General features: G+C 42.0%; 1 protein-coding gene across 2 annotated transcripts in view; it reads right to left on the reverse strand.

Moving 5' to 3' along the window:
* The window catches only part of ptpn4a (protein tyrosine phosphatase non-receptor type 4a), an 84,774-nt gene that overhangs the window by 9,144 nt on the left and 61,256 nt on the right, over positions 1-14,374 (reverse strand). The window contains exons 14-25 of one of the 2 annotated variants that reach the window (XM_022680487.2): positions 13,672-13,806; positions 12,730-12,888; positions 9,697-9,850; positions 8,814-8,897; positions 8,645-8,701; positions 8,259-8,415; positions 7,254-7,420; positions 3,338-3,428; positions 3,178-3,239; positions 2,133-2,279; positions 1,832-1,960; positions 1,444-1,592 (exon numbers count right to left, since the gene is read on the reverse strand). In XM_022680487.2, coding sequence (XP_022536208.2) covers positions 1,444-1,592; positions 1,832-1,960; positions 2,133-2,279; positions 3,178-3,239; positions 3,338-3,428; positions 7,254-7,420; positions 8,259-8,415; positions 8,645-8,701; positions 8,814-8,897; positions 9,697-9,850; positions 12,730-12,888; positions 13,672-13,806 — 1,491 coding nt within the window. Of the gene's footprint in view, positions 1-1,443; positions 1,593-1,831; positions 1,961-2,132; positions 2,280-3,177; positions 3,240-3,337; positions 3,429-7,253; positions 7,421-8,258; positions 8,416-8,644; positions 8,702-8,813; positions 8,898-9,696; positions 9,851-12,729; positions 12,892-13,671; positions 13,807-14,374 lie in introns of both variants that reach the window. The other variant, XM_022680486.2, reaches the window with a different exon arrangement.

The raw sequence follows: 14,374 nt of genomic DNA on the forward strand, positions 1-14,374 counted from the left end.
GGCCAATTATTGGGAGAACAGGGCAGAGGGTGTTTCTAATAAAGTGGCCGGTGAATGGGAGAACAAGGTGGTAGGTGTTTCTAATAAAGTGGCCAGTGAGTGGGAGAACAAGGAGGTAAGTGTTTCTAATAACATGGCCAATTATTGGGAGAACAGGGTAGAGTGTGTTTCTAATAAAGTGGCCAGAAAGTTGGAAGCACAAGGTGCTAGGTGTTTCTAATAAAGTGGCCAATTATTGGGAGAACAGGGCAGTAGGTGTTTCTAATAAAGTGGCCAGAGAGTGGAAGAACAAGGCAGTAGGTGTTTCTAATAAAGCGGCCAGTGAGTGGGAGAACAAGGTGGTAGGTGTTTCTAATAAAGTGGCCAATTATTGGGAGAACAGGGCAGAGGGTGTTTCTAATAAAGTGGCCAGAGAGTGGAAGAACAAGGCAGTAGGTGTTTCTAATAAAGCGGCCGGTGAGTGGGAGAACAGAGTGGTAGGTGTTTCTAATAAAGTGGCCAGTGAGTGGGAGAACAGGGTGGTAGGTGTTTCTAATAAAGTGGCAGGTGAATGGGAGAACAAGGTGCTAGGTGTTTCTAATAAAGTGGCCAGTGAGTGGGAGCACAGGGTGGTAGGGGTTTCTAATAAAGTGTACAGTAAATGGAAGCACAGGACAGGTGTTCCTAATGAAGTGGCCAGTTAAGAGATGGAGCATAAGGTGTGATTTTGTAGTAAAGTGGCTGGTGAGTGGGAGAACAAGGTAAGTGTTTCTAATAAAGTGGCCAATTATTGGGAGAACAGGGCAGTAGGTGTTTCTAATAAAGTGGCCAGTGAGTGGGAGAACAAGGTGGTAGGTGTTTCTAATAAAGTGGCCAATTATTGGGAGAACAGGGCAGAGGGTGTTTCTAATAAAGTGGCCAGAGAGTGGAAGAACAAGGCAGTAGGTGTTTCTAATAAAGTGGCCGGTGAGTGGGAGAACAGAGTGGTAGGTGTTTCTAATAAAGTGGCCAGTGAGTGGGAGAACAGAGTGGTAGGTGTTTCTAATAAAGTGGCCAGTGAGTGGGAGAACAGGGTGCTAGGTGTTTCTAATAAAGTGGCAGGTGAATGGGAGAACAAGGTGCTAGGTGTTTCTAATAAAGTGGCCAGTGAGTGGGAGCACAGGGTGGTAGGGGTTTCTAATAAAGTGTACAGTAAATGGAAGCACAGGATAAGTGTTCCTAATGAAGTGGCCAGTTAAGAGATGGAGCATAAGGTGTGATTTTGTAGTAAAGTGGCTGGTGAGTGGGAGAACAAGATGGTAAGTGTTTCTTATAAAGTGGCCTATCAGTAGAATTGCAAGGTATGGGTTTCCAATAAAGTGGCCATTGAGTGGAGTCACAAGGTATGGGCTTTTTAATGTTGTATACAGTGAGTGTATGTCTTTTATAGGTAAGGGGATATGTCTAATAAATATTTTTTTTTACCTGCAGTGCACCACTACCGGCTCGTCCTTTCCTGCTCGTTTACTCCGTACCAGAGCCACAAAGTCCAGAAAGTCAGTGGAGTCGTCGGGCACTCCGTGGTCAGGCCAGGCCAGGTACTGAATCTGGGTCAGCTCCCTGCTCTCCTCAGTCTTAAGCAGCAAACACCACACATGCAATAGTCAAATTACTTACTAATACTTATATGCATTATAAAAGCAGTGAACCTATTTATTAGTTCTATTCTAATTAAAACAATTAAATCACAATATATTATTTTTATGGCTTAACTTGCATTGAATAAGAGATTATTTAAGGTATTTTGAAAATTATGTACTACTATAATCTACAATAACAGTAATTTATAAAAGCTCTTTTAAAGCAGACGCACCTCAATGTGAGTGAGGGTCATTTCTCGAACCAAAAATGCAGAGTTTCCCTCCTCGGTCTGGCAGGAAACCTGGAAGCCATCATACGTGGCAGTCCCTGAGGGATTGGGCCAGTACTGATGACACTTGACCTGTAACGAGAGACCACAGGTTACACACTGACCTGATCTTACAATACAGGGGAAAAGTCCATTTTTACATTGCATTAACTACAGCAATTAAAGTGGGCCCAGAACAGAGCCTGGAGGAACCTCACAACAGAGTTTTGTCCAGAATGAAGCAGAAACAATAGGTGGCATTTACCCGGCCTCTCTCCACCTGAGTGGTAAGCATGACCACCATGGAGGAACCCTGCTCCCAGGTCATCTGCCAAAAGTCAGAGCAAGTGTTCGGCAGGGGACCCTGGCAGGCGATATAGCGATTGATGATGCTGGAAGCGGGAATTTCCATCTGGAACAAAATTCACCAAATAACTTAGAAGAACTTAGATAACAGAGAAAATATAAAATCAATAATCAGCGATGTAGTTTGTATACAAAGATTTGGACAACCCTGATCAAATTACATGTTTGTTAACTGAAAATAATATGTTCAATTTGTCACAGAAACACACTTCTGCACATTGCATCACACCTGAACTCCACTACTCAGAATACATCACACACTGAAATCAGTCATTCACTTCCTCACATGACACCCACCAGACCACAATCACATGAATATTGACTTCACCTGTTACAGCCACTGTACACACACCTCTTTTTCCACACACACCTTTTGCCGAGTATTTGTTCTGGTTCTATCGTTCTTTTTTTTTTTTTGACTGTTTTTGTTTGACCATTTTGATATCTATATTTTGAGTTTGCCTTTTCCTCTTATACTGTCTTGTCGTGGATCTGGACTATTCCATCCCTTTTGGTATATTTTTGCTGCCTTATGTATTTGTCTCTGTATTTGTTGTTGTCCATGCTTTTGAATAGCTTCTTTCTAAAAAATCCTCTTTATTTTATTTGCACCTGTTTGACAATTTGTACATTGTTTTAAATAGTCAAAGTCTAAAATTCCTTTTAAATGCTGTAAAAAATAAGTAAATGTAAAAACATGCTTTGTCAAAAGAAATGAAATTGAACCAAGTATTGAGCCCTGAGGAACTTCAAAAATGAGCTTTGTTCAAACTGAATAAGGCCTTTCTCCAGTTGTGTTTATTTGTAATGTTCTGAAGAGGATTTGCTTACTTTTTTTTACTGAAAAAGAATGCCCAAACCTTTTTACAACTGTAACAAATAACAAATAAAATAAAAAAGTCAAAAAAGGGGGAAAAAGAAAAAGAAAAGAAAACAATACTCACATTTATGTAATTTGCATTGATGTAGTCATCTGTGCCTTTCAAGATGACCCGTGTTGCATCATCTGAAGAACAAAAAGTCAAAGAATATATTGTTAAGTACCAGCATCATAACCTGAATGCATAGTGCATTCAGAAAGCATCAGTTGGGGATGATACTCACAGGGTGAGATGTCTCTGTAGCGATTTTTGGAAATGTTCTGAGGTAATTTGGCACACGACATTGTCATTCCAGGCCTTTTGCGGTAGAGTTGCTGTAAAGAAAAAAATAATAAATAATTAAAAACATGAATCAGTGACACTTTAAGTGATGATATCCACTAAAGACAGACCGATATTCCCTCAGGATGTAATGGATAGTCCTTGAATGTCCTTATTCATCCTTTAACCGTTCGATTACATAAGATATCAGAGCAAGAAATAGAGAGAGATTTAATATGCAAAACATCTGTAAGAAACAAAATCCTTGCTTACAGCCGCCCCGGGAGAGAAAGCCCTGAAACGTGTCTTAGGAAGGCTGACGTAAGCTCGGTTATTCCAGATAAGCCTTCTTTATCTGCTGAGCCAGCCATTCAAGGGGCTTTCCCTAATCTGCACATTACAATACCACAAAGCTGCATTTCTGTGTAAAGAGGTGTAGTGCATCTGAAAACACTGTTATCTTCTCATATAGAACTAGAATTAGAACATATTCATACGAAGAGGTATCATTTTAGAGAGCAGTGCAGGATTTTGAATATAATAACTGATGGACTGGATTTCCAAGAACAAAATAGGAAGAAAAGATTCTCCTACATGTGGACACACACACAATGTTGTTTTTGCTATTCTTGTGAGGACCTTCCCTCCACATAATAATAACAACTGACTGTATTTAATGCTTACTACACCTACACCTAACTACAGTGATCAAAATAAATAATCTCTCACTTTTATATTTTCTAACTAAAAGCCTTCAAAATCGAAAGGACCATCAGAAACCGACAATTGATTACTCTTAATTATGGTTGTGTGGACATATGGTCCTCACAAAGGTAAAAAACAAGCATGCAAGCACACACACGCACACACAGCTATTACAGTCTGTTTGATAAAAGACAGGAAGTAATAGGAAGTTATCACAGATATGACCACATCCTGGTAAACGCCTTGATTGCTGCTGAACAAAGAGTCTGTTTACATAACCCTCAACAGGACTGAAGTTCAATGTAACAGATTTGAATTGGCTCTTTCAAACCAATGCTCTGCAATAGCAGCTCTCTTATTCACTTTTGAGCAATAGAAAAGGTTCAGTAATTAATGGTAATTAAGCATAAGTATCGCAATGGAAACCCACACAATTCCACAAAGAAATCTTCAGTGCTTTTGAGACCCAAATACAATTTAGAACATTCAACAGCTATTCAAACTTTTACATCTACAACAAATATATATATATATATATATATAAAATTAATTTTGATCTACTCGAAGGTGCGCCGAGTGGTCCAGCGGTCTAAAGCGCTGCCACTATCATTGGGAGATTGCTTGTTAGAGTCCCGGTCATGCAGCTTGCCATTAGCCGCCAGAGCCCTGAGAGAGCACAATTGTCCTTGCTCTCTCTCTGGGTGGGTAGATGTCGCTCTTTCCCTTTATTACTCCAAGGGTGATGTCGATCAGCACAAGGCATCTGTGAGCTAATGTATAGGAAACGAGTCAAGAACTGTACACTGTTATCTCCAAACTCCAGAACTCACACCCCGACGGACTGTTTATTGTTGCTGGTGATTTCAATCACAGTAATCTGAAGGCTCTGCTGCCCAGCTTTCACCAACATGTGGATTTTCCAACCCGTGGAGCTAACCTGCTCGATTGTGTGTATACTAACATTCCCGGTTCGTACAGAGCAGAGCCCCGCCCCCACTACGGCTACTCTGATCATATCACTGTCATGCTCATCCCAGCATACAGACAGCTCATCAGACGTGCCAAATCAGAGAAGAAGCAAGTTACAACCTGGCCTCCAGGAGCCATCTCTGCTCTTCAGGACTGTTTTGAGCACACTGACTGGGACATGTTCAGAGAAGCTGCTACTTCTGATGACTCCATCAACCTGGAGGAGTACACAGACTCAGTGACTGGCTACATCAGCAAGTGCATTGAGGATGTTACTGTCTCCAAAACCATCACAACCCGCCCCCAACCAGAAGCCGTGGATGACTGCAGAGGTGCGTGTGCTGCTGAGATCCCGAGACAAGGCCTTTAAGTCAGGGGACAGGACTGGCCTCCGAACAGCTAGAGCCAAGCTCTCCCGGGGGATCAGAGAGGCAAAGCGCACCTACGCAAATAAAATCCACGCCCACTTCCAGGACACTACTGACACTTGGCGCATGTGGCAGGGCATCCAGACCATCACCAACTACAAGTCACCCCCCCCTGCTTGCAACAGTGATGCCTCCCTTCCAGATGCACTGAACTCCTTCTACGCAAGGTTCGAAGCACAGAACTACACGACAGCATGGAAGACTACACCTCCTCCAAACGATCAGGTACTGTGCCTGTCCTCAGCTGATGTGCGGAAAACTCTACTCAGAGTCAACCCACGGAAAGCCCCAGGACCAGACAGCATACCTGGCAGAGTGCTCAGAGGATGTGCAGAACAACTCACGGATGTTCTCACGGACATTTTCAACATCTCTCTGAGTACTGCAATCGTGCCGACGTGCTTCAAGACGACCACCATCGTCCCTGTGCCGAAGAAGTCTCAAGTGTCCTGCCTTAATGACTACCGTCCCATTGCACTTACTCCCATCATCATGAAGTGCTTTGAGAAGCTGGTCATGAGGCACATCAAAAACCAGCTCCCGTCCTCACTGGACCCTCTGCAGTTTGCGTATCGTCCAAACAGATCAACAGACGATGCCATCTCTACTGCGCTCCACCTGGCTCTCACCCACCTGGACAACAAAGACTGCTATGTTCGAATGCTGTTCATCGACTTCAGTTCAGCATTCAACACCATCATCCCTCAGCATCTGATCGGAAAACTGAGCTTGCTGGGCCTGAACTCCTCCCTCTGCAACTGGGTTTTAGACTTCTTGACTGAGAGACCACAATCAGTCAGGATTGGAAACAACACCTCCAGCACCACCATACTGAGCACTGGCGCCCCCCAGGGCTGTGTGCTCAGCCCACTGCTGTTCACTCTGCTGACTCATGACTGTACTGCAAAGTACAGCTCAAACCACATCATCAAGTTCGCTGATGACACAACTGTAGTTGGCCTCATCAGCAAGAACGACGAGTCAGCATACAGAGAGGAGGTGCAGTGGCTGACGGACTGGTGCAGAACCAACAACCTATCTCTTAACGTGGATAAAACCAAGGAGATGGTTGTTGACTTCAGGAGAGCTCCAGGTGTCCACCACCCGCTGAACATCAACGGCTCTGCTGTGGAAATTGTGGATAACACCAAGTTCCTCGGTGTTCACATTGCAGAGAACCTCACCTGGTCCCTCAACACCAGCTCCATAACCAAGAAAGCCCAGCAGCGCCTCTACTTCCTGCGGAGACTGAGGAAAGCACATCTCCCACCCCCCATCCTCACCATGTTCTACAGAGGGACTGTAGAAAGCATCCTGAGCACCTGCATTACCGTCCGGTTTGGGAATTGCAACACCTCAGACTGCAAGACCCTACAGCGGATAGTGCGGACAGCTGAGAAAATCATCGGAGTCTCTCTTCCCTGAACGTAATTTCATCACACTGTGTACCTGTACTCAGATGTAATGACAATAAAAGCCTCTTGACTTGACTTGACTCATTGCGCACGCCAAGCACCCTGGTTACTCGACAATGCAACATCAGCATCAACAGCAGTTAGAAAAGAGGAGGTGGATGAATAATTAAGGGCAGATGATATGGCATATATGAGGTGGGGTGATGACCATCCTGACTTTAATAATGCACTATCTAGCTAGCTCACAGCAATGCTCCAAAATCCAGCAAAATGTCTAAAATGTGTCATACTGCTCACTTCTCTAATAAATCTAAACAATTAACATTTATTTTAATATCAAGCTTTTCTCTTATACACTCACATCAAACTGGGCCAGTACAGCACCACTGCTGAGACCGTCTTTCAGCTGCTGCATGGATTCCCTCCAGGCGTCCTGGTCCAGCTGGGAGGGGTCCGTGGGGGACTTTGCAGGGATGTACTGGAAATCTGGCTCCATCTCCAACTTTTCCTCCACCACGTCATAGATAGCTAGAAGAGAATATTACAGTAAGGGGATTTATAGCCAAGTCAGATCACTCAGCACAACCATCTTTGCAATGCCACCAGGCATTTGTAACCACTCACAAGTATATGATAATTTAAACAAAATATAAAAAAAAAACCCTCAAGATTAGTCTGTAGTGTTTGGTTCTAAATTGCACAAAATACATGATTATTCAGCTTGTTATGGCTACTGCGCTTGCACATAACTCCTTAGTGAGGGGAGGATTACACACAGGCATGCTGTCACTGACTCTTCTCCTCTCGCAGTGCAAGCACCAAGCTGACTGGCTCTTTTTGTTGAAGGGCGGGACTTTACCCTTAAATGGAAGCTGGGGTTGAAAGTTACGAGAACTCCCAGTCATAATTCAACCAGTGGTTGGTCTCTGAAAATATTTTTGTTACAGATATTGAAATATTACAGTTAATATGAAGAAAAACAAAACAAAATCCAAACATACAGTTGGTGCTGAAACAAAAATATTTATCTCCTAATAGAAATTATTTAAATGAAGAAAAACCTTCCAATCAATAGCAGTTCCATTTAAGTGATGGAGGAAATGGGGTTACATGCATGTAGCACTATGATTTGGAGTTTGGGATGACCATGTTATGGCAATGCATTATCTGAATAAGTTGCCCACAGCATGATGCTACCACCCCCATGCTTCACTGCTGGGTTGGTCAATGCTAGGTGTGGACAAAATTCTTAAAAAAATAAATATATCAGGCCCAATATTGACTGCAAAACAATGACAATGACAGTGAGCAAGTTCTACAAACAATATCTGCTCCAGTAATAAAAAACAACAGGCTCGGTTCTTACCGTTGGGCCTGACCAGCAGGATGAGCTCCCCTGAGTGGCTTTCACAGCTGGCTTTGATGAACATGACCACCTGGTCGTGAGTGTGCTCAGAAATATCGCGGCCGTTTATCAGGACGACCTGGTCGCCCTCGTTCAGGCGGGGCACACACAAATCAGCCTGAGGAGGAAAATACATAGAAAGGTTGTGATTAGCCAAGATGAAGAACCCTATACAGTTCCTACAGCCACCTAAAGTCATCAAAATGTAAAGCTTAATACTTAAGGCACATAGGATCAGATTCATAGACAGAGAGTCGCTAGTCCAAGACTAGGCTTTACCTTTCTCTTAGTTCAATAAATCTATTATTAACAGAATGAGCTTATAACAAGCTGAGATTAATACTCACCGATGTTCCTGGAGCCACTCGAGACACAATTACAGGCATCTTCTGGTCAGAACCACCCTTTAATAAAAACCCCAAACAAAATGTTACACACAGGGAAAAAAAAACAAATTAGAGTATTTAAATTATTGCTTTGTAATGACAATGATAATCAGTTCTATTGAGTTCTTACCGTTACATTGAATCCAAATCTTCCATTTTCATCCGGCTTCATCTTGATTAGAACAAGATTGTCATGAGGGACCACCCCATTGAGCTGAGGGAAGACCAACAGAAGTTTTACAAAATATTTCGAAGTACAAAAAAAAAGCCAATCAAAATTTCACTGATTTATCAGCATCATAAAAACAAACTTAAATTCATTTTTGTTAGAACAGCAAAGACAGGAGTACAAGTGAATGAGTCCAGCGGACTAAGGTGCTGCCACTAAGATCGGGAGATTGCTGTTTCGATTCCTGGTCATGCAGTTTGCCATCAGCTACAGCAGCAATTGGCATTGCTCTCTGGGTGGGTAGATGGTGCTCTTTTCAAATGCAATTTAACTCTGTAGTACTAATTAAGTCATACATTTACCTCGGCAGTTTAGATTTAATCAGATTATTACATTTATATCTGGGGTGCTAGTCTGGTCATACCCTTGCCTCATCTGAGTTTTTTTTTTATCAAAAACTGACCTCAACAGCAAACTACTTATGCCTTTACCTCAATAGAGCTATTCAAATCATACATTTACCTCAGAAGTGCTATTATTTTTTTATTTTTTTATTTTAATTACTGATTCAGTTTTTCCAGCTTTTAATTTCACAGATAAACCGTTTTAATATGCTACTTCAATCAGACAGTGAAACTTAATTAAACATATAAACCCTGCAGCTGTTTTATTAGCCTGTGTGAATGAAACCACATCACTGCTGCATGCTGGCAGGGAGGAGCTGTGGAGCTATTAAGAGCAGTCTGCTTCAATAACAGGAACTCCTCCATTAGACTTCACTGAGGGCCAGAGGAGCTCTGTATTTGTGTGTGTATTTGAGTGTGTGTGCATGTGTGTGGCATACCGTGGCCTTTTCTGTCGCCACAGGGATATCGTACATCTCGTTGATGTGGTTGTCCAGATCCTGTTGGGAGTGGGAGAGAATGAGCTGGCTCAAGTTCTTCCGGGACTGCTTTGGGGGCAAAGCCGGCGGTGGCCCGTCCACACCCTCTGGAGATCTGCAAGACACAAATAAAACAGTTTATACTTTAAATAATACATAAATTAAAAATAGTCTGGACTGCAAAGACTAAAGTGTAACTGGGTCATGTTTTATTATACCTAATGTCAGTGGATGATTTAAATACATTAAAATAAAGTGAAGGAAATCCAGTTTAGATCAAATATAATAGGCAGCCAATTAGGTTAAAGCAAGATTATCTAGCAATTCTATTTAAAATAACAGTTTCAGGGCGCAGAGTAGTCCAGCAGGCTAAGCACTGCCACTATGATCAGGAGATCGCTGGTTCTAATCCCGGTCATGCAGCTTGCCATCAGCTGCTGGAGCCATGAGAGAGCACAACTGGTCTTGCTCTCTCTGGATTGATGGATGGATGGATAGCGCTCTCTTCCCACATCCCTTCTACGGTGATGGCAAAGTGGGCAAGACAATGCTCACAAGAACTGCATACCAATGCATAACTCATCATATTTGCCATATTTGTGTAAAATCTTGTTAAATTAGTCTTCCACACCAGTCCACAAGCTTATTTTACTTTTAGTGATGGTCTTGTTTCTGTCACAAACGCTGTGCAGAGTGTGTTCTTTAGAGGCGGCTTGCCCTTCCTCACACTAGGGGGAGCCTAGGAGCAAGAAATACAAATTCTCCATAATGCTACTTTAAAGGGACTTTAAAGGGAAAAAAAAAGAAAAATCCTCCTTTTTCATCTCATTTCCAACTGTACTGTTTACTCAAGGATAGAGATATCATACAGAATCAAGCATAACATTATGACCACCTCTGTTATTCTAAACCCATTACCCATTTTTAGCTTTACCAAGAATGTAGGAGCACTTTATAGTTTAATATATTTATCTTTTTTTTTTATCCTTTCGCCTTGTTTTTCAATGGTCAGGACTACACTGGACCACCATAAAGCAGCTGTTATTTGAGTGGAAGGTCATTCATTCAGTATATGAGGTGTTATATATAAGTGTGTGTTGTGCTGGTATGATGAGTAGATCAGTTACAGCAGTGCTGAACCAAACAACAGTATTCTGTGAGCACTGATGAAGACTAGTGACCAACACAAGCTGTGCAGCAACAGATTCAGAGCTTCTCTCTCTGAGCTTACTTTATCTACAAGCTTGGAGCAGCTATATGTAGGACTGTCTAACCACTCAGGGCTGTTGGTGCTAATGCCTGTTATTACATATTCCTGGTACGCATGTGACACTGTGGGTGAAGCAATGGCAAACAAATTTATATAAAAAAATATGTAGGATGTGTGACCTGTTAAACCCCATGGCTATCTTTCATTTAACGATAATGATCTTTTAAGATCTGCCTTGATCTTTCCTTCAGATTGGATCAGGCCCCGCCTACTGAGTCCCTCCTTTTCTCTTTCATCTTATCTGAAAAAGACTGGAGGGTCAAACTGGTTCAGCGTCTTTCACTTTACAGTTTCACGCTGGTGAGTAACAACATGGTGGTGTACTGAATTATGTAACACACTCTTTCTGGTGTGTGTGTGTGTGTGTGTGTGTGTGTGTAGGCAGCCCACGCTGTAGCATTAACCCTAAGTACTCAGAAAGAGTGAGAAAGCGTCTTAATGAATCCAGGGTTAGATTCTAATAGTGGGGGCAGCCAATCAGAACAGTGCTCATTTACATGTAGAAGTTTTAAAAGAGGGATGTAAATGGCTGAAATGGTGCAAACACAATGGTCAACATTTCTACACAAACGAAAGTGCATCCTATCATTACTAGCATAATGGCTTTATTAATGTAATGTGTACCATTAGTTCCGACCCTGCAATGTGATTGGCTGAGAGCTGTTCTGTGAGTACAATTTTCAGCCGGTAATGTACTGTAACCGAAGCTCTCCCCGCCACATACAGGTAACCTAGCAACGATGCAGCGCTTACAAGCCAAACAGCGCAGCTACAAACAGAGCAGAAATTGAACTATTTTAAAACAGATCAGATTTTCTCATCCTCTTTAAATCCATCTAAATTTTTCAATAAACAGCGATAATGAAACTGTGGTATAATCGCAATAATACACTTAAGGTTCGTGCTATAACGTGTCCAACAGTGCCAATATTACACATTACAGCACGAACCTCAAGTGTATTACTGCTAAATTATACTTACAGTATATTTTGAGCTCATTTTAAAATACTTTTAGCTTCACTTGGTTTAAATGTTTTCCTGTGACAGTTTAGGAGAAACGGACACAAGTGAAAGAGGTGAGGAGGTGAGGGATTTATTCATCTATTTCTCTGTTTAAAATCAAAAACAAACCATATTCCATGAGAAAAGATCTGCCGGGGTCATTGGGCTTAAGTAGATGGCAGGCCTTTCTAAAAGAGCACAATGGAGCACAAGGCATGTTTTTCAGAACCCAAAGCAATCTGCCGGCGCTGTGAGAGCAGTAAACACGTTTTACAGCAGCTCCGAGTGCATTTCGCTTCCATTTGAGACGCTTTAATGACAGTGACGGAGGGCGTGAACTGTAATTGCAAGCCACAGACACAACAAAATAGAGGTTCTTCACGATTGTAAAAAGTGGTAGCAGAACGCCACGACACACAAATTAAGCTCTGCTTTTGACCATGTGTGAAGAAGATGCTGGCGTATGGGCTTTTACCCCCCACCAACACCCCCTTCTGACCTCATAACTCAAAACCACAGCCATAGCTAGCATCAAGGAGTTTTTTTTGGGGGTTCTATAGGTTGTAGAGACTGAAAATCATTTTCATGGTCTGTAATGGGTATTGTTCCTTAAAAAAAGGGAGGTGGTGAGTAATCCGTACTGTGGACCTGTGTACACAATCACTGAAACTGAAAATTCTGACTCCAATAACAAGACTCACGCACACTCTGGCTGGACTTACGGTGTGGACTCCAGGCTGATGCTGTTGGCCTGTGTGGACGAGGCTGATTTGTGGTTGGTGAAGGCGGGCAGGCTGGGCGAGGCGTGAATAACGTGCTCCACCAAATGACCCATGGAAGACGGCCGCGGCCGGGGCCCCTCTTGAACAAACAAGGAATTCCTGCTGCCAGTGCACAAAACAAAAGATCAGCTTTAATCTTCCTTCATAATAAATTACCAACAAACTAAATACAGCTCTGGAAAAAAATAAAGAGACCGCTTTAGTTTCTGAATCCGTTTCTCTGATTTTGCTATTTATAGGTTTATGTTTGAGTAAAACGAACATTGTTGTTTTATTCTATAAACTACAGACAACATTTCTCCCAAATTCCAAATAAAAATATTGTCATTAAGAGCATTTATTTGCAAAAAATGAGAAATGGCTGAAATAACAAAAAAGATGCAGAACTTTCAGACCTCAAATAATGCAAAGAAAACAAGTTCATATTCATAAAGTTTTAAGAGTTCAGAAATCAATATTTGGTGGAATAACCCTGGTTTTTAATCAAAGTTTCCATACATCTTGGCAAGTTTTTCTCCACCAGTCTTACACACTGCTTTTGGATAACTTTATGCCTTTACTCCTGGTGCAATTCAAGCAGTTCAGCTTGGTTTGATGGTTTGTAATCATCCATCTTTCTCTTGATTATATTCCACAGAAATCCATCATTTTTAAGGGAGCTCTCATTTTTTTCCAGAGCTGTATACGCGGACTGTCAAACCCTACAATACACAATACAGTATTGCTTAGATATTTGTTGGCAGAGCTCCAGGGGGTGGGGGCTGGTTTGAAGAGCCATGTTATCTGCTGGTGGTACAATTATGTTGAGCTACACTTGGTTCAGATGGAGTTTTTTGGGCTACAGTTGAGGTCAGACACTTTTATCTGCTGAGAGTCACTTACTGGTTGGGTGTTCCTGGAGGGGAGCGAGTGGGCAGGCTCTGGGTCTCCAGCCTCTCCTCAGACAGCGAGTTCCTGCTCACTGCCTCCCAGTCCGTCATGCCCATCAGTTTCCTGGCCAGGGGTTTGCTGGGAGATCTGTGGAAACATGACAAGTTTTTGTTATGTGTCAACATAATCATGATCACACATGAGCAAAAAGGTCACTAATACACTGAATGACAACTTGTGAATACTGAATGAGCTGACAGACCAAGTGACGACGCCAAAAGCATCTCACTACTCTGAGCCTTCATAACAGCAAAATCACACTTTACTCTCATAAAGTTGAAGCTTGATGGTGTGGCTTGTTTCTTCTTTTGCCACCAAAGTTGTTCAACTAAAATGAACATACAAACGTCTCAAAATCTCACAGGTTTCACACAAACCTCTTCTACAAATCTTCTGGAAGCGCACAATGTAGAATGCACAATGCAAAAGTAAAATGCTGCACTCCCAGACTTACCAACCGGAGGCTTCGGAGTCATGACTTGTTCTCAGATACAAAAACTTAAGAGGTTTTACAACTAAAACATAAAAGACATCTTTCTACTATGTTTCTTCTCGGTTTTTAAAACTATTATTATTTTTTTTAAAGGTCAGAACAAGTAGAACACGATAACTACAAAATTATTTTATAACTTTATTTTATTCTACCCAATTTACA

The sequence above is a fragment of the Astyanax mexicanus genome, chromosome 11 (genome assembly GCF_023375975.1).
Source record: "Astyanax mexicanus isolate ESR-SI-001 chromosome 11, AstMex3_surface, whole genome shotgun sequence".
In the NCBI taxonomy this organism is placed as follows: domain Eukaryota; kingdom Metazoa; phylum Chordata; class Actinopteri; order Characiformes; family Acestrorhamphidae; genus Astyanax; species Astyanax mexicanus.